At 46.5% G+C, this 20,967-nt stretch overlaps 1 protein-coding gene across 4 annotated transcripts in view; it reads right to left on the bottom strand.

Annotated features, from left to right (window-relative positions):
- Positions 1-210: 210 nt before the first annotated feature.
- SLCO2B1 (solute carrier organic anion transporter family member 2B1) overlaps positions 211-20,967 on the bottom strand; it is a 97,919-nt gene continuing 77,162 nt past the window's right edge. For 3 of the 4 annotated variants that reach the window (XM_048838787.2, XM_075125840.1, XM_075125841.1), the window contains exons 12-15: positions 8,858-9,027; positions 6,303-6,367; positions 2,548-2,668; positions 211-759 (exon numbers count right to left, since the gene is read on the bottom strand). In XM_048838787.2, coding sequence (XP_048694744.1) covers positions 585-759; positions 2,548-2,668; positions 6,303-6,367; positions 8,858-9,027 — 531 coding nt within the window. In that variant the 3' untranslated portion in view covers positions 211-584. The remainder of the gene's footprint in view (positions 760-2,547; positions 2,669-6,302; positions 6,368-8,857; positions 9,028-20,967) is intronic. The other variant, XM_048838797.2, reaches the window with a different exon arrangement.

Raw genomic sequence — 20,967 nt, 5'->3', positions numbered from 1 at the left:
CAACCAACACAAGAGCTTCAGTATGTCAGCCAGCCTTACAACCATACATCTAGCACAGCATAACTCCTAACTCCTCAGTGCGAATAGGACCAGGCTTTCAGAGGTCCTGAGGCCATCTAATAATGTAACAAGAAGAGAAGGTACCCTAGTGCTGTGATAATTGGTGTTTATGGGCAAGTACAGAATACTGTACAAGGATACATAGAGACATTTGTGTACTGTATAAAAACCTTTATAAAAACAATTCAGCGGTACGTATTAGTGCTTAGAGTGCTGGCATCATCCAGGCTGCCAGCCGAATGAATGCTTAGGAAGATATAACTCTATAAGGCTGCAATGTCCAAAGGGATTAACCCAATCAAACAAGTGCATGAGGCACCACTCAAGCATGGGTAGATGTAAACTAGCAGATAAAAAAAGAAGAAAGAACAGAAGCTGTAGCTGCCAAAGATAAAGACAGGAAATAAATAAGCTTATCTCCTGTTCAGTCTAATCCCAAGCATCCATTCTTCACAGTAACAGTAAAAGGCAATCTGTGTGCTTCCCTGGGTAGCAGATATGGAATGTGATTCACGTTCTCTGAGTCAGACTTTGGAGCCTAGGTTTTTGCTTGACTTTTCTGCCAGCTTCTCCTTCTCTGGGATTGTCTTTGGCTCTGTGGCATTCGTGGTTTCCCTCTCTTGTCGTCTGAGAATGATGAACACAGCCACGAAGCACAGAAAAGCTCCCACTTCAAAGAAAAACTGGAGCCCAAGGAACCTAAGGTACAGAAACACAAAAGGACAAGGTAATAAGGTAAGGTGCAAAGTTTCAGGGAACAGCATCTATCAACCACCAAGCCTCAGGACGTGCATCAAATGAGCGTGGAGTTTATGTCAAGAGCTTTTTCAGTCAGTCAATTAACAGGGAAAGTGGGTATCACCCATCAATGGGAAGGAAATCTCCATGTGTCAGGGCCAAAAGAAAATGTTGGCTGAATATTGACCTCAGTAATAGCTTTACTGGTGGAAAGCTTTGGAAAATAAAATGGAACATGCCGCCGCACCCAGGCTGAATAACACTTGCTCATGCCAGCAGCAAATCCTACTCAATGTAAGCAACCAGGTAGAAGTGCCTTCCAGCCTCCTCATGATTCTCCTCAGCCGAGCAGTGCCACTTCAGTCACTGGTCGAGAGGTCCGGGATGATTTCCCTGCATCTGGTGGAGCCATTCCATCTCTGGATGCTGTTATATTATCCCTGACAGAGAGGAGGGATCTCCAGGGGCTCATACACATTCTACTGAGGAACTTGTTTTTTACCAGAGGATTGCACCATGTGTGAGGTCATTTCAACAAACTGTCATCTGGAGAATACCCCTGAACCCCATGAGAACCCTTTGCTCCACTTCAAGCTGAGCATGGTGCTCCACACTTACAGCGTTTTTCAGGTAGTAAGTACAAAGCTTTGCAGCAAGCACAGCTGACTAGAAATCTGTCTGCTGGACAGTGCTACCTCCTGGCATTTGGAGAAAGTGTCTTTATTTAAATGGGGAAACAAATTACCGATGTCCTAGCCCTTTACCCCATATCTCTGCCGGTACATGTACCTCACTGAACACGGGGTTATGGCAGGAAAAGTGGGGATGTTTCTATGAGAGCTCTTTAATAAGATATTAACTGCACATCACTGTAACAGAGTAGGAAGTCTGCCTAGCAAATCTCATGATGCCACTTTCCAGTCTATCCATGCATCCATCCCGTGTTCATCACCTTGTTTTCCAAGCAGATTCCTCCATTTTCTTTTAAAGATGCCACCAGTGTACGATAAGAAGTGTGGCCTGGTCTACATTTAAAAGCTTCAAAAACAATGAGGAGTCTGGTGGCACCTTAAAGACTAACATTTATTTGGGCATATGTGGGTAAAAAAAACCCACTTCTTCTGATGCATGGACTGAAAATTACAGATACAGGCATAAATATATATTGGCACATGAAGAGAAGGGAGTTACCCTACAAGTGGAGAACCAATGTAGAAGGCCAATTTGGTCAGGGTGGATGTGGTCCACTCTCAATAATTGATGAGGAGGTGTCAGGTTGACATAGCAACGGTGTTCAGGGGTGTGTGAAAAATGCATACGCCTGAGCGCGATAGCTACCTAGGGAGGTGGTGGAATCTCCTTCCTTAGAAGTTTTTAAGGTCAGGCTTGACAAAGCCCTGGCTGGGATGATTTAATTGGGGATCGGTCCTGCTTTGAGCAGGGGGTTGGATTAGATGACCTCCTGAGGTCCCTTCCAACCCTGATATTCTATGATTCTGTACACCGACCTAAACCCCCAGTGTAGATATGGGTAGATCAATGGAAGAATGCGTCTGTTGCCTAGTTACCACCGCTTGGGGAGGTGGAGTTACTACTGTGATGGGAAAAACCCTTCCGTTGCTGTAGTGTGTACCTACGCTTCAGGATTATGGCATAGCTGTGGTGCTGTAGCTATGCCCCTGTAGCCCCTGTAACGTAGACAACCCCTCAGGACAGGCAGCGTCTGATGGAGCCTCACAGGGGCCATACCTTTGTCTGAAGAGATCATTATCATAGTATCTGCAAGCTGCGTTCTTCTTGCACTTCTTTTCCCACAGGATGCAGGTTGTGTCAATGGCACTGCCATAAAGCACCGGTCCTGGCATCCAGGCTGGAAAACAAGCACAGGGCACTTGGTTTGTCAAATGAGACGCATTGCTTTCTGTTAGGGCAGACCCCATCCTACCATTTTTCAAAACCACATTAAACTGATTTCAGAATGGCTGGTGGCCCGGCTGGTGTCTTCTTGGCATAGGCGAAACATAGGGGGGCATGCGGGTCAAGTGTCCCCCCCCGGCCCCTGATTTCTGCTTGGCTTGCCTGGGATGTTGCCCCCTGGCATGTTAAGCCCCTGTCCCTGGCAGCTGGGCCCGGGTGGGGAGTGGAAGGGGTGAATGGAGCTGCTTCTCATGCCGGCTGAGGGTGGCCACTCCAGGTCGCTGCTCTGTGCAGCACAGCGGCTGCCTGTGAGAACCCTGCTGGGGGGCGGGGGGTGTCCAGCCCCCTCTGCTCCCTGCCCAGGGTCCACTGCTGGGGACAGGGGCCGAGTGAACCGGAGCTCCCCCTCCCCCCCCCCGTGGCAAGTTTCTGGCTCGCTTGCCCCCTGACCCCGGCAATTGGACCTGGGCGGGGAGTAGCTGGGATCTCCCTCAGGCAGCTGCCATGCTGCACAGAGGCAGCGATGTGGAGCAGCCGCCATGAGCTGGCATGAGAAGTGGCATGAGAAGTGGCTCTGTCCCACCCCCTCCATTTCCTGCCCAGGCCTGGCTGCCAGGGAGAGTGGGTGCGCGAGCTGGAAATGTGCTGCGGGAAGGCACAATGGGAGAAGGACAGAGCCCTGCCCCCGTCACTCCTGGCAGGTAACTCTGGTGAAGTGGGGAGAGCGCGGCTGTCCTGGGCTGGGCGCAAGGCAGGTGATCACTGGAGAAGGCGCCGGGAACAGGTTCCCTGGCCTCTGTTCAGCCAGAGGTAGGGGCATTGCCTATGCCTCCCCTGCTGAGGTGTTCACAAGCTCCAGGGAGACACTGGTGCTATGAGTCTCCCTGGGCCTCCAGCCAGGCCCAGAGGCATGTGGTACCCACTCCTGTGGCCCTAGCCACCCAGGAGCTGTTGGGATTGGCTGCCTTGGCCCAGGGAAGTGGTGCTGGAAGTTCCTCCCAGAGGCAACACGTGGGGCGGTCATGTGTCCACCCCCCTTTACATTGTGCCCTCCCAGTATCACGAGCCACAAGTTGTCTGTGGGCCAGACACTAGAAAAGGCCTTAACCAGTTAGAAGAAACATCCTCCAGCACCTTGGAGTGGCTGTTCACATACTTTCTGTCTAAAAGTTACTATAGTTGAGAATGGAATGAGACATCAAGGTCCCAAACCTGCATTTCTACCAGGCTAGACTTAATTCCGTCTGGTCTGTCATTGCAGAACGGCCACGCTTTGCAACATAGCTACAACCACGATATTATAGGCAGCTACAGGCTTGTTAAATACTTCTTTAAGGAACAATCCTGCATTGGCTGGGGTTGAGCCAGATGTGATGGGCATTTTATGTCATTTTTATATAAGGGACATTCACACAATCCAGGTATTATTGCAATTGTAGGCTCACTTCTTCCTGTCCATGCTGTATTGTGTGAAAATGTGCATTGTTAGGACTTCTGGGACATATACCAGTGTTCTCCAGGTGAAAATTCATGACCGCAATAAGAAAAACAATTATTTGAATTGAATGCCCTGGGAAGCTAATATGAGGGGGCAAGAAGTCCAGGATAGCTAGCTATATTTTAAATACGCCTTATTGAGGGTGCAGGAACAAACCATCCCGCTGTGCAGAAGGAACAGCAAATATTGCAGGAGACCAGCTTGGCTTAACAGTGAAATCTTCGGTGAGCTTAAACTCAAAAAGGAAGCTTACAAGAAGTGGAAATTTGGACAGATGACTAGGGAGGAGTATAACAATATTGCTCAATCATGCAGGGGTTAATCAGGAAGGCCAAGGCACAACTGGAGTTGCAGCTAGCAAGGATTGTAAAGGGTAGCAAGAAGGGTTTCTACAGATATGTTAGCAACAATAAGAAGATCAGGGAAAGTGTGAGACCCTTACTGAATGGGGGAGGCAACCTAGAGACAGATGATGTGGAAAAAGCTGAAGTATTCAATGCTTTTTTTGCCTTGGTCTTCACAGACATGGTCAGCTCCCAGACTGCTGCACTGGGCAAACAGTATGGGGAGAAGGTGAGCAGCCCTCAGTGGTGAAAGAACAGGCTAAGGACTATTTAGAAAAGCTGGACATGCACAAGTCCATGGGTCCAGATCTAATGCATCCAAGGGTGCTGAGGGAGTTGGCTGATGTGATTGCAGAGCCATTGGCCATTATCTTTGAAAACTTGTGGCGACTGGGGGAGGTCCCGGACGATTGGAAATAGGCAAATATAGTGCCCATCTTTAAAAAAGGGAAGAAAGATAACCCGGGGAACTATAGACCGGTCAGCCTCACTTCCGTCCTTGGCAAAATCATGGAGCAGGTCCTCAAGGAATCCATTTTGAAGCACTTGGAGGAGAGGAAGGTGATCATGAACAGTCAACATGGATTCACCAAGGGCAAGTCATGCTTGACCAACCTGATTGCCTTCTATGATGAGATAACTGGCTCTGTGGATATGGGGAAAGTGGATGTGACTTTAGCAAAGCTTTTAATATGGTCCCCCACAGTATTCTTGCCAGCAAGTTAAAGAAGTATGGATTGGAAAAATGGCCTATAAGGTGGATAGAAAGCTGGCTAGATTGTTGGACTCAACAGGTAGTGATCAACAGCTCGATATCTAGTTGGCAGCCAGTATCAAGCGGAGTGCCCCAGGGGTCAGTCCTGGGGCCGGTTTTGTTCAACATCTTCGTAAACGATTTGGATGATGGGATGGATGTTCAGCAAGTTTTCAGATGACAGTAAGATGGGGGAGAGGTAGATATGCTGGAGGGTAGGTATAGGGTCCAGAGTGACCCAGACAAATTGGAGGATTGGGCCAAAAGAAATTTGATGAGGTTCAACAAGGACAAGTGCAGAGTCCTGCACTTAGGATGGAAGAATCCCATGCACCGCTACAGTCTGGGAACCGAATGGCTAGGCAGCAGTTCTGCAAAAAAGGACCTGGGGATTACAGTGGATGAGAAGCTGGATATGAGTCAGCAGTGTGCCCTTGTTGCCAAGAAGGCTAACTGCATATTGGACTGCATTAGTAGGAGCATTGCCAGCAGATTGACGCAAGTGATTATTCCCCTCTATTCGGCACTGGTGAGGCCAAATCTGGAGTACTGCGTCCAGTTTTGGGTCCCCCACTACAGAAAGGATGTGGACAAATTGGAGAGAGTCCAGCGGAGGATGACGAAAATGATTACGGGGCTGGGGCATAGGTCTTATGAGGAGAGGCTAAGGTAACTCAGTTTATTTAGTCTGCAGAAGAGAAGAGTGAGGGGAGTTTTGATAGCAGTCTTCAACTACTTGAAGGGGAGTTCCAGAGAGGATGGAGCTCGGCTGTTCTCAGTGGTAGCAGATGAGAGAACAAGGAGCAATGGACTCAAGTTGCAGTGGGGGAGGTTTAGGTTGCCTTACCTGAGAAAAATGTGACACCAACTGAATCAACAATACCCTTCTTTTGTAGCACCTGAGTATTTCTATTGATGTCCCATCTGATGCATGTGAATACAAAATATCTTATGACTTTTCAATGCTACATAACAACACATTTTAATTTACCGAAAACTCTCAGCAGCAGGAACTGTATCCCAATAGCAAATGACTTATCTTCAGGCTGAACACTCCTGAAAAGCAAAAACAAAAGAGGAATTAGTACATCCCCCTACACAGAAATAGGAACAAATATGGCCCTTTGTTACATCCATGCAAATCTTGTATGTGCTTAACTAAAGGCAGACTGTGCCATCAGATATATTACAGCCATGATGTTTTGGTTAGTTCTTATAATCTCTCCATTCTTTTATATTATTTATTGTAACATGTTTTCAAAGGTTAATTTTATTTCCTTGTATTCATTTGTTTAACATATTCTGTAATAGCAGAGGACAAGGCTAGGATTTTGGGCATCTCCTGACGTATCAGTTGGCCAAATATTTAGATGTTCATTTTGGCACCTAGCATGTATTTGGTGCTCAAATGTAATGACAATAAAAAAATCCATTCCCAGAGAGTTGGTTCACAGTCAAGCTGGAAGGGCATAACAAGTGGGGTACCACATGGATCAGTTCTGGGTCTGATTCTGTTCAATAACTTCATCAATGATTTAGATGGTGGCATAGAGTTTGCGGATGATACCAAGCTGGGAGGGGTTGCAAGTGTTTTGGAGGATAAGGTTAAAATAATCTGGACAAACTGGAGAAATGATCTGAAGTAAACAGGATGAAATTTAATATGGACAAATGCAAAGTACTCCACTTAGGAAGGAACGATCAGTTGCACACATACAAAATGGGAAATAACTGCCTAGAAAGTAGTACTGTGGAAAGGGATCTGGGAGTTATAGTGAATCACAAGCTAAATATGAGTTAACAGTGTAACACTGTTGCAAAAACAGACCTGTGAGGAAAGATTGAAATAACAGGATTTGTTTAGTCTGGAGAAGAGAAGGGACATGATAACAGTTTTCAAGTACATAAAAGATTGTTACAAGAAGGAAGGTGAAAAACTGTTCTCCTTAACCTCTGAGGATAGGACAAGAAGCAGTGGGCTTAATGTGCAGCAAGGGAGGTTTAGCTTGGACATAAGGAAAAGCTTCCTAACTGTCAGGGTGGTTAGGCACTGGAATAGATTGCCTGTGGAGGTTGTGGAATCTCCGTCATTGGAGGGTTTTTAGGAATTCCTTTGAGGAATGAGACTGTATAAACTGAAATGATGGATGTGTCCATTTGTTTTTTATTGTAAAATCTATAGGAGAGTAAGGTACAGGCCTCTGGCTCCCAAGCTGCCCGTGTAGCCCCTGGTGTCACAAATTCTGAGCAGCGCAACTTCCATGGGCTATGACCGACAGAGTAACTATTTCACTGAACCAGCCAAGAATGTCCCAGTCCCTGGGAGGTTAATGATGTTGAAATGTTGACAGCTGCTCAGCACTGTAAGGTGCCACCACAATACACATCACATTGGCTAGTGTTGATGACTTGTTCTTTAACTCTGCAAGGGATTTAGCTGCTCTGGTTAAAGAGATGGGAAGAGCCTGTATAGTCAAAGAGCACCTGAAACCTGCTGTGAGAGGTGCTCCGCCAGATCTCCTAATACAAGGCACAGCCTGTTGTAAGGGTCTGTGTGAGGCAAACATCAGTCCCAATGATTTCTCGTGCTCTGACACTTCAGTGTAAAGCAGTTCTTTGTTTCTAGCACTATTTGACATTCAGACACATGACAGAGCTTCCCATACCTGCTAGCAAACTGAGCTACTAGGTCAAGTGCCGAAGGGGGAAGAACATGGCATGCTTACCTGCCCTTCTGTCTTGGTGATTTGCTATAGTGTAAAGATGGAGACACTTTAAGAAAGACAGAGAGAAACAAGGAGAAAGACAGAAGCAGATTTAGATGAGGATAGCTACAGATGATGGATGGCGAGATATAGACCGGGATGGCATCAGCTATAACTCCAGTGAAGTCACTGGGCCTTATCCTCCACTGCCTTCACTAACACCTGGGCACAGTGCATGTAGGAAATGCTGTCATGCTGATCTGGTAGCACTTTACACCCACTTTTACCCTTACTTTGCACTGGGGTAAATCAGGTGCAAGGCAGTGGGGAGTGAGCCCCAGTGCAGTTACACTGCTGTAAAATCAATTGGGGATCAGAATCAGGCCGATACGCAAATGAACCCATCTTCACTGTTACCTTATCACCACCCTCCCCGGTCCCTGTCTATCTACTTATCCACCTGCAGTGTCTTGTCATAACCCTAGACTGTGAGCCCTCTAGGGCTCCATTTCCTCACTTGTACAGGGCCTAGCATGCTGGGGCCATGACCCCTGACTGGGATCTCTAGGCATGGCCACACTATAAATAACAATATCTATGGTTAAATGTGGATAAATACAATAGAGATGTGCCAAGATGGACGCTCTGAATTTAACCCTTATGCCTGCCACTCCCTGAATGTTTGTGGTTTGGATAAAATAGCTCCCAGATCTGAGCCCCCAATGGTTTTGGGTTTTTAAAACTCAGCCTCCTCATCCCAGCTCCAGAGTGTTCTACAGAGAAGGGGAGATGCCGGATAGAGCCCGTGGTGCGAGAGTGGTGACGATCCCGCCTACATTACCTCAGGATGAGCATGAAGGATGGTGTGTGTGAAGTGCTTGCCAGGATTCCAGCCAGGCAGGAAAGTACAACAAAGGGTAAGAGGAGGTGGAAGCAATTTGTGCCACAGGTCCCAGGAGAGGCGGATCCTTCAGCCCCATTTGCAGAGATGCACCTGCAGTTTGTATAGTTCTGAAAAGAGAGCAAAGAAGATGCTGAGATGGGGGAAGCCATCGGAAATACAAGGCACTGCAGCCAGCTGTAATTGGAGGCACAGATATAGATAACCTAAGATTTGCCCTGCTAAATCACACCATGGGTCTATTTAGTCACATATTCAGCCTCCAGCAGTAACTAGCATCTGAGGCTTCTGATGAAGGCAAAGAATTCAATACTATTATAGCGGGCCAGTGGCAGACTGCAGTAAGGAAGGGAACATGCCCCCGGCACCAACTTTGTCATTTCCCAGGGGGTGCTTGACTCCCACTCTGCCCCAGGCCCTGCCCCCACTCCACTCCTTTCCCCAAAGCCCACCCCCATCCCACCTCTTCCCACCCTGCCCCTTCCCGCCTTGTTCTGCTCCCTTCCCTGAGCGGGCCCCGCCCTCACTCCACCCCCTGCTCCCCCAGCACCTCCTGAACAGCTGATAATGGAGGGCGGGAGGCGCTGGGAGGGAGGGGGAGAAGCTGATCGGTGGGGCCACCAGTGGGTGCTGAGAACCCACTATTTTTCCCCGTGGGTGCTCCAGCCCTGGAGCACCCATGGAGTTGGCGCCTATGGAACACACCTTCTTGACCCCTGCTTCTGTCCTGAAGCATGAAATTTGCTTCCTTTTTTTTTTTGTTAGGCCCCAAGTCCACAAAGGAGTCTGGCCTGCACAGATCCTTTCACCCACAGGGGGGCCCTCTGTAGACATCAGGGCTCCATGGGGGTGACTCTGGGCTCCTCACTTTTAGAAACCATCTGGTAATATTCCTTTTCCAGAGACATTTCTATTATCAGTCATGCCAGCCCCTGTGTAGGGCTCCTCCCCACCCGTTCTTGTAGTGATTCCTCAGGGTTTGTGCTTTCAGTCCAATGTTTCACGTCTATTGTGTGTTTGAGATGTTTATGCACTAATTTATTGTAATGACATCATTTTCCCTGCAGCTGAATACCTTGGCACCGGAAACAAACTCTGATTCTTGGGATAGTTTCATCTGTTATGAAAGATCTCATCAATAGCTTGTTAAAAAATCAAATCAAACTTATCCATTTGCCTGCATTAAACCTTCCTGCAGAAACAGTTGTTGGAGCAGATCTGGGGCAGAACACTGAGGGAGGATTGCATGGAGAATTTCCGTTAGATTGCTCCATCAAGGAAGGGGCAAGTTTTGCTTCCCCCACCTCAATGGGATGATCAATGATTAAGCTCCCAGAACCAACTGAATTCTTGGTATCTACAGGAGATCAGTCTCTCCCCAGTGATAGACACTGGTTTCCCACTTCCCCTCCCATTCTCTGATATCACAGCTCCATAAGAAATGTTCTATTATTTACAATCTGGGCCAAATCCTGCAGTCCTTACTGATGCAAAACTCTGGAAACATGGACCAATTAAAGAACAGATGTGTGCCCATCTTACCGGTTCTTTTGAATTACATAGTTAGTAAAATACCTACAAATAGTCAATAAAATTATCTATCCAATCTGCTACATGAAACATACGAAACAGAGAGTGGCTCAGACGAAAAGGCTGTGCTTGAATATTTAATCATTGTAAGTGAGGTAATTGCGTCCTATCTTTCACTTTCAACAGCATGTGCAAGATCCTATCTCATTGCTAATGACAGTTACTGTCTCCAGCATGCAGTGTTATGGACAACATTTCAAGTTCAACGTGCTTTCATTACACCACAGATGGAACTCCAGGTGGTTACGAGTTTAGTTATAAAAACCTATGTAGAACGGAATAGTTAATTATGCCCTATAAAAGTTGGAACCTTATTGGTGAAGAGGTGGAAATCAATACTGGAGGCTACTTTCAATATACCAACGCATTCTTGAATGAGAACATTTCTCTGTCCAGAAAGGAGGTTTTCTCTCGTTCTGAGTGGAATAGAAACTGAAGAGAAATGAGAGTTTTGCTGTGGACTGCAATGGTAATAGGACTGGCCAATAGGATTCTGTATCCTGAAGAATTTGCTCTCAGAGCTTGAGAAAAGAACCAGTGTCTTTAGCAGCATGCTGTAACTGAGTCAGGAAGTCAAAAACCGACTCCAAGAAGAGACTGCTGAATTGGAATTAATTTGCAAACTGGATACAATTAACTTAGGCTTGAATAAAGACTGGGAGTGGATGGGTCATTACACAAAGTAAAACTATTTCCCCATGTTTATTCCCCTCACCCCCACCCCACTGTTCCTCAGACGTTCTTGTCAACTGCTGGAAATGGCCCACCTTGATTATCACTACAAAAGGCTTTTTTTCTCTCCTGCTGGTAATAGCTCACCTTAAGTGATCACTCTCGTTACAGTGTGTATGGTAACACGCATTGTTTCATGTTCTCTGTGTATATAAATCTCCCCACTGTATTTTCCACTGAATGCATCCGATGAAGTGAGCTGTAGCTCATGAAAGCTTATGCTCAAATAAATTTGTTAGTCTCTAAGGTGCCACAAGTACTCCTTTTCTTTTTGAGGAAGCACTAAAGTTATACGGATGGCTTGGTGTTAATGATACCCCTGTGTTGCCTGTGTAACCTTTAACTTCTACCTAATCTGGTTAACCGATGTCTCTGATCTATTTTATGGCCTCACTTTAGTTCTGTGCTTTACAAAACTATATCAATCTGTCTGAAAGGTCTATACAAAGACCCATCCATGGGCCAATGAAGCTGTGAAGTTGATGGCCCTCAGAACCTTAAATTCATTTGTGACCTGATTCCTTAAGTTGGTAGATCCCAGCACAGTTTGCAAATGAACTTCTTCACACACAAGAATAAGATATCCATTCTGATTTTATTAGATCTGTCAACTGCCTTAGACACCATTGACCATGAGGTGTTCCTAGCACATCTGCAATCCCTGGCTTGGAATGCTTTTGTTCCTTTTTTTCAGAGAGGGCCCAGCAGGCTGCGATGAGTGACTGTCATTCAGAATGGAGGGATCTCTTATCCCAGAGCTGGAGGGAATTTCTACTAATAGAGCATGGGGGTTGGCTATTTATTTACTTTGGATGGAATGCAAAATCTTTTGTTATACAGCATAATGGCATGAATTTGATCCTATTAATTTCCATCTCTGTTCCAGGATCATGGACGCGGGCAGCTCTTGGTTAGAGTGTCATCTTATGTCTAAACCAAAAGAATACAAGATAAATACATCACAAAAGCACCAGATGCAGCATAGCTGTCAGTCAGTGCTTAGGCCTGGGGTGTGAACAAGACTCCCGCAGGTCAGGGCTGAAGGCCGCTGTCAGGGTTGGAGTGGGTAACTTTGAGAGGCTTGTCTGCATGTTCCCACTGTGCCTGGTTCTAGCCATGGCCATTAATCGCTTGCTTTCACTAAACCCAAACTGAATGAAATATTAAATTAGAAAGCGCTGCTTGGGCTGGGGGATGGGGGAGAATGCAAAGCCTCACCTTTGAGAGAGGGACAAAAATAACCAACATATTGTTAGTGAAGAGAACAGATTGTGGGCATGGGATATAGATTTTTCCAGTTTCTCTATTTTTAGTCTCTACTGACTTTGATGTTACAAGGAGCTCATTCTTTAAAATAGACCTTTAAACAAACAGAGAGTGAAGGGAGAGCTTGTGAAAGGGACTGGATTTACAGCCTGTGGCTGAGATGTGTATTCACAAAACAGGTACAGCACAGACAGCTGCTCTGCAGGCTCCCCTCACAGAGCCATCCGCATATCAATTACTTCAGCTAAAGGAACAATTCCGTCAGTTGTTAGTATGTAGCAAGCTGTGATCTTGACTGGGGACAGCCTCTAGAAGGAGTCTTGACTGGAGACTGTAAATCACTGTGTGACAGGGCCTACCTCTGTGGTGCCCCTTGTGGCCCCCCACAACAGGGTCTCCGACAGTCGGCTGTCACTTCTCAAGGGTCCAGGGCAGTGATGCTTTAGCCTTCCAGCTCAGGCACACTTGAGTCCCATCCTTCTGGGGTACTGAAGTCCAAAAATAAAGGAATTCTATGGACTCAAAACCAGGGTTGTCTGAGACGTCTTCAGCAGGACCCCACCTTTCTACTCAGGGCTTGTCTTCGTGCAGCCAGTCTGTTTAGCCTGTCTTCCTGGGCCCAGTCCTCCCATCCATTAGGAGGCTCATCTTGGCAGTAAGCTGTCACAGACACTTGGCTGAAAGCAGGCTTCTCTCACGAAGGGAGAAGCAGAGCTCTGCTCCCCTTCCTGGTCAGCCCCAAACTTAGCTGCTCTCCTCCTTTTACCTCTCCTCTCCACTCCTGACATCTGCTACATGTGTAGCAGGGTGGGCCAGCTGGATCCATAAGCCCTCATTAACCTCCTGGCGCCTCGCCGTTGTGAGGCCTGGATGCCCCATCCCACATGGCATCTCTAAGTCAAGTTTGTCCTGAGACCTTAGGTCCACAGGAGATCGAGTCCCAGTCACGAGTGAGTTCCAGGCTGTTAGTTGCAAAGGGTTACCGGTAGAGGGAGTTTTGCTCACGTGCACTAAACCAGGGTTTGACCAATCACGGTGATACTGGCACAAAGGGCAGTTACAGAGCGAGCTCCCAGAACTCTCGCCCTGATCTGCCTCATAGTCTGTAGAATTAATGATGTTTGTGAAGTGATTTGGGTCCCATGTAGAAGGAAGGCCCTATATAAATGCAGGATCATTCTTGTTATCGTACAGAGCAGGGGTCATAATGATTGATACTCCAGGTTTTAAGAGAGCATTCAACTAAAAATGGGACTAGCTCCACTGTGGGCTAGTGAGATTTTTATCTGCTGCTTCCTGATGTCGACAGCATAGCTGTGAAACCAAATGTACGTGGCACCCATAAGTCAGAGCCAAGGTGTATTGTACATTCACTCCTCTCTCTGCCCACAAGGGGAGGATGTTGAACAAGAGGTGACATGTTCACTGCATCCACTGCTATAGAAGCATGTTTAAGAAAGCTGTTGGCACTCGCTGGAGCTTGTTAAAGACATTTCACATGCGCCAGAAAGAAATGTGACAAACCTACTGTGATCCCTAGAGCACCCCAATGCCAGAAGACAAAGGGCTCCCTGGTATTTAGCAGTGAGTCTCAGCTGGCCTGACCAGCTCAGTATACCCCAACTCACCATTGTTATAATCTGCATCTAAAAGGTGTCATGCAAGGTATGATATACAAACTGGTAATACACTGCTGATTAACACTACTGAGTGGCATATGTACAGATGCTATACAGAAAACTATATCTATGGACTGGAAATATGTCCTTAAAATTTGTGTGGCAGGTAGGGCTTAAGTCATCCTGCCCTAGACAAAGGGATGTGGTCCTGCCTGCTTGAATGTGTCTCCAGCGTAAACTGAGCAAAGAGACAGGGGAAGTACATTTACATAAAAGGTAAACAAAGCTCACAACCTAGTGCGTGGGGGAGATAGCCACTTAACTCTCACAGCGGGGAAGAGGAGACTGCAAAAGTTAACACGGCGTCAGCTCCCTGGTGGACACAGCAAGCTGAGCCCTTGAAAACAAAGATAAACTTTGAGGATAGGAGCAGAGAGAGAAAGCCATTTGGCATCCGTCACTTGAAGAGACAAAGAAACCAAGTGCTTTGAGCTCTGTGTTCGATCCTGGCTAAGACCTGGCCAGCCATGCTGGAAGAACAACTGTGGGGAGAAAACGACTTTGACCAAATGACTCGAGGTTGTTCAGTGAGGTTTTAGTCTCGGCAGTCTATTTTTTATGCTTTGTTTGTAACCATTTCTATCTCAATTCTGTCCGTTTTGGTATCACCTAGATGTCTGTTCTGCGTTCATAAGCGTAATCCTGTTTTATGACAAAACCAACTCAGGGCTGTGTTTCAAACTGAGGAGTAAAATCCTTGGCCAAACTAATAAGCTCATGCTGTGAACTCTCTTAAAAGAAGCAACAAACTTCATAAGGTTTTGTGAGTGCTACAGTGAGAGGGGCTGAGCACTTCAAAGGAGACAGTTCTGGGGAGACTCGGGTCTGGAGGGGCTGTTGATGTCACCCTGCAAGGAGTAACCAGGCTGGTGGAAGCCAGGCTGAGTTCAGCGTGCTGGGAGCAGGCTGCCAGGGCTCTGAACCAAAGCTACACAGCACAGAAGCATCCAGGGTCAAAGGGCGGGTGGTGACACAACCGCTACTGGTCTGGGTGAATGCCCAAAGTGTCTCACCCATACTGGCAAAAGGGCAACAAACAACGTGTGCACATCACCCTCTGCACTTACCCGACGTTCTCCATGAGAACAAGAGGCGTTTCCATCTGGGCCAACTGCTTTTGTTTAGAAAAAAAAGCAGATGTTCTGAGGCATGGTGTAGATCAGTGTTAAAATGCTTTAGATTACATTTATCGATTGTAGATTGTCACTAAGGCCTGGTCCACACTAAGGGGGGGAATCGATCCAAGTTACGCAACTTCAGCTACATGACTAATGTAGCTGAAGTTGACGTACTTAGATCTACTTACCACGGTATCTTCATTGTGGTAAGTCAACAGCTGACGCTCTCCTGTCAACTCCACCTGCGCCTCTCGCCCTGGTGGAGTACCAGAGTCAACGGGAGAGCACTTGGCGGTCGATTTATCGCATCTAGACTAGACGTGATAAATTGACCCCCGCTGGATTGATCACTGCCCGTGGATCCAGCGGGTAATGTAGACAAGCCTTAACAAGAAAGACTTGCACCTCTGGCATTTTGGTTGTGTGCTGTTTATCTTGTCTAGTTAGATTGTAAACTCTTTGGGACACCAGTCTTTCCACCTGTGCTAACTTAGCAAAACAGGAAATCTCACTATGTCAATAGCCAGCTAAGGAAGTGCTCCTTTAACTCAAGTGGAAGTGGCCTCCCCAAGTGTGTGTGTGATTTATTGGGTAAATATATTTGTGGTCTGTAGCACATGAATGTGTGATGTCAGCACCAGGTTTGAAATGTCTTGGCTTCCTGGGGCCATATGTATTAATCTGAGCCCTGCAGTCTTTTCAGTTTGAGTTCAACAGACAGTTGAGTGTGTGATTTTCTTTTAGAAGATAACACTCTGCACTTCTACAAACAGTAATTAGTTAAGGTTAATTAAAGCCACCTTGAGTGAGGTATTACTGTGTCTGTTTTATAAGGAAGCTGGGTCATAAAGAGTTTAGATGACTTGCCCAAAGTCACGGCAGAGTCAGGAATACAACCCTAAGACACCTGTCTCCCATGCACGTGCTCCAAACAAGACCATGCTCCTTTCCTTTCATTCGGTTGTGACTTCACGGCAGTGGGTGACCACAGATTCATTTCAAAGCCTCTAACTACTAAAGGGCAATACAGCCACAGATATCTGAGCAGGTCTGAATCCTTCCAACAGAGAGTAGCTGTGAAATACGTATGCTACCCAATTTGTACACATAGGTGTTTTAACACAGCACAGAGCTGCCTTTGGGAGCCTTTTCAGATTACATAAACCCTGGTTTAGAAAATCCTGCTACCATAACGTGTGTTTCACAGTCATGACTCGAAAAAGAATTTCACCAAACCTCTGAAACCTGCTCTGCGGGTTGTGGGAGTGAGTAGCAGCCAGGCTCCTGCTCTGGCGGGCAGCCAACCGCAAATCCTTTCATCTCTGGATGTCAAATAATATTACTCAGTGGTAATATCTGGCAATTGAGTTCTCAAATGAGAAAATAGGTCACATCAACCTGTGCATATTGTGTGTCCCTCCTTTTGCTAGCTGGGACTTGTTGGTATTCAACGTTTTGTTGCTTTTTCTCTCAGAGGAGGAAACACATCTTTCTTGCCCCTGTCAGGTTCAGATTGTTTATCTAGTATGTGAATGTGGGGGTACAGTGGGAGTTGGCACACTAATATCTCAGCTCTGGGGACATGATTAAGTTACATGTGGACAGTATTGGGAGGTCTCTCATACAGGTCCTTATTAGTACACACCACCAAACCACTACTCAAGGGGTTAGAGCCCCATCTTCCCTCCCATCCCCATACATCACACAGAAGGGCCAGAATGACATAAGATGTCCTAAAAGTCCCACATTGAGCTGGAGGAGAATTCCTTCAGTGCAGGACTGACTGCAGAAGACAGCCATAAGGCTACCTTCTGAGGACCTCCTCACAAGCTCTGATGTAGAAGGCATGCTCAGAGCAGGGCTGGGGGCAGGAGATGTATGTTTGAACAGGGAAACTCCAGGCAGTGCTGCACCCTATAGGGCAGCTCCAGGAGGCTACTCTAACTTCAGCTGGTCCCCAGGGCTGCCAAAGTTCTGCTGCGGGCCTCCACAGGCCCTGGGGCAGCTCATGATTGGGAGAGTGCAAAGATGGCTTAACGCCACTCGAACGCCCCCAGCCTCCTGGGCAGTGAATTCTATGCTGTGCCTCAGAGTCCTGAATGGAAGTGTTTCCATACACCCCACACCAGCTCCAGCACAGGGAGTCCTTTAGATACCAAGGAGTATCAGTGCTACCATTATCATCACCCGTTCCCAGGCACACACCACACTGGTTTCTTCAGACTAACTCTGGTCTCTGTAACTCTCTTAATAGTTTACCCTACTGTTACTGGGCATGGTTATATGCTTATGTTATAAATAGCCAACAATTCACAATCCATAGGTGATGCTGGGAAGGTCGGGCCGGTATTTCCTGCAGCCTGCACCCCTGTGTGAAAAATAAGAATGTAATCTGCTCCATGTGAGGAGAATGGGTGGTGGTCCTCAGGCTGTTGGCAATAGGTCAGTGCAGCCTTCACTTTGGGCAAAGTTTGAGAAGCCCTGATGCAAGTTGAGTTTGCTTTCATACACAAGTGGCAAAACATACGCTTTCAGCCTGCGAAAGCTTTTATCTTACAGTAGGAAAAAAAGCAGAATGAAGGAATACAGTCCCCAGAAGAGAGTACTGTGTATCTGGCTCCTCTGAACTGGGCAGCAGCACCTCCGAGAACAAAATGGCTGCCTGCCCTGCCCACAGGAGAAGTTCTTAGAAATGTAATGGTGCAGGAGACAGGAAATGTAGTGCCAATCTTTAAAAAAAGGAAGAAGGAGGATCCTGGGAACTACAGGCCAGTCAGCCTCACTTCAGTCCCTGGAAAAATCATGGAGCAGGTCCTCAAAGAATCAATCCTGAAGCACTTGCATGAGAGGAAAGTGATCAGGAACAGTAAGCATGGATTCACCAAGGGAAGGTCATGTCTGACTAATCTAATCGCCTTCTATGATGAGATTACTGGTTCTGTGGATGAAGGGAAAGCAGTGGATGTATTGTTTCTTGACTTTAGCAAAGCTTTTGACACAGTCTCCCACAGTATTCTTGTCAGCAAGTTAAGGAAGTATGGGCTGGATGAATGCACTACAAGGTGGGTAGAAAGCTGGCTAGATTGTCGGGCTCAACGGGTAGTTATCAATGGCTCCATGTCTAGTTGGCAGCCGGTATCAAGTGGAGTGCCCCAAGGGTCGGTCCTGGGGCCGGTTTTGTTCAATATCTTCATAAATGATCTGGAGGATGGTGTGGATTGCACTCTCAGCAAATTTGCGGATGATACTAAACTGGGAGGAGTGGTAGATACGCTGGAGGGGAGGGATAGAATACAGAAGGACCTAGACAAATTGGAGGATTGGGCCAAAAGAAATCTGATGAGGTTCAATAAGGATAAGTGCAGGGTCCTGCACTTAGGACGGAAGAACCCAATGCACAGCTACAGACTAGGGACCGAATGGCTAGGCAGCAGTTCTGCGGAAAAGGACCTAGGGGTGACAGTGGACGAGAAGCTGGATATGAGTCAGCAGTGTGCCCTTGTTGCCAAGAAGGCCAATGGCATTTTGGGATGTATAAGTAGGGGCATAGCGAGCAGATTGAGGGACGTGATCGTTCCCCTCTATTCGACATTGGTGAGGCCTCATCTGGAGTACTGTGTCCAGTTTTGGGCCCCACACTTCAAGAAGGATGTGGATAAATTGGAGAGAGTCCAGCGAAGGGCAACCAAAATGATTAGGGGTCTGGAACACATGAGTTATGAGGAGAGGCTGAGGGAGCTGGGATTGTTTAGCCTGCAGAAGAGAAGAACGAGGGGGGATTTGATAGCTGCTTTCAACTACCTGAAAGGGGGTTCCAAAGAGGATGGCTCTAGACTGTTCTCAATGGTATCAGATGACAGAACGAGGAGTAATGGTCTCAAGCTGCAGTGGGGGAGGTTTAGATTGGATATTAGGAAAAACTTTTTCACTAAGAGGGTGGTGAAACACTGGAATGCGTTACCTAGGGAGGTGGTAGAATCTCCTTCCTTAGAGGTTTTTAAGGTCAGGCTTGACAAAGCCCTGGCTGGGATGATTTAACTGGGAATTGGTCCTGCTTCGAGCAGGGGGTTGGACTAGATGACCTTCTGGGGTCCCTTCCACCCCTTATATTCTATGATTCTATGATTCTATGAAATAAAAGGCATCACAGTGCCATAGCCATATACACTGCAGGGTTGGCAATGGAAACAGTAACAAAAACATAATTACACCCATGAAAGCTTGTGCTTGGGGAATACCATAAAATGTAATAACCGTGTTTATTTTTCCTGCAGCAATTTAGCCATTTCTCTGAGCAGAGAATTTGGAACCAATAACTACGCTATACTGCTGGGATGTGGGAAGAGTAAAGTTCGGCTTTATCTGAGCTTTTATCTAGATGACTTTGTGTCTTGGGTGGCTGCCGTGCAACAAACTCTGTTATCTAGGTTAACGAGCAGCAAGACCACGTGCGGTGTGACAGATGGGAGTTAGTTTTAATCTTCAGGAAACAGGAGATTCTGGCAGGGACTATGGTGAATCCAAACCAAAAAGAGACTGAAGTTGTTCTGTGGAAAGCTGGGTGAGTAACTCTTTAATAGGCACGTAAGGAGCATAGTTCAGTTTTAGTAGCCATGGCATTGTCTGCACTCATCTCATTGTCATGGTTACATATAATGCCCATTTTACTATGTGTTGGTATAGTGCTGGGGACTAGACAAACACACAGTAAGAGACAATCCATGCCCTGAAGTACTTAAGATCTCCCAAGCTACACTGGGTCAAGATATGTCCACGGTTGGACGGAGCCGTAACTCTCCCTCCCCCCCCGCACCCCCAAGTGCTGCAGGAAGTGCTATTGCTGGTTTTAATAGCTGGTGTTTGCTCATGTGTTTGTACAGCACCAGTAAAATGGGGCCCTCATGGTGTTTGGGGCATCTGGATTCTACTGTAATACAAATAATACATGGGTGCATCTTATGAGCACCAACCCAGAACGTAAAAGTATTTGAAGGCTTTCAGGGGCGGAGGAAGCTTGGGGCAGGACACAGTGTTCCTGCAAAGCAGAAACCTAAAACCAACCATATTCAGGAGTATGCTCTGGCAGGACATTTATTTGTTGAGAGGAACACCTTCAAAAAGGGTGTAAATTCAGTCCCTATCCTCTGTGTGTGTACACTGTGGTAGGAGGAGGGGGAATGCTACTTCTTTAAAATGGACTCATAATGTTTTACATTATGTATGTATTTGGTTTGGTTTATAATGATTACGATAGTTTATTTGTATTATTATTTGTTCAAAAACTGGTATACACAGTGTAAATAAAACAAGTTATATTAAGGAAATACGCAGACTCCATGACACTGATTTCTCCTCTAATGGGAAACTGACTGGTAAGACCCCAACATCTACTATAGCTCTGCAGAAGGGTGACGGTATTGTTGGTAGAGTTTTCCACTGGGTGTTAAATGCCATGGATTACAGTTATCTTGGTCATCTTGGGCTAGAGAAAGGAGGAAGTTACTGTGAGCAGATTATGTGAGAAAATTTTATATTTTGTAATTTTTATAATCTGAAACCTGTAATTTTCTGGTCAGTGCAGTCCACTCCAGTCAATAAGTCACTGATTTCAGGCTTTGAACAGTGAATAGGGTAATCCTGACTATCAAAGAACTAATGGGTGAGA

Source organism: Caretta caretta, chromosome 1, assembly GCF_965140235.1.
Source record: "Caretta caretta isolate rCarCar2 chromosome 1, rCarCar1.hap1, whole genome shotgun sequence".
In the NCBI taxonomy this organism is placed as follows: Eukaryota; Metazoa; Chordata; order Testudines; family Cheloniidae; genus Caretta; species Caretta caretta.
Note: the sequence above shows the minus strand (reverse complement) of the source record. Positions and strands in the feature narration are given on the sequence as shown.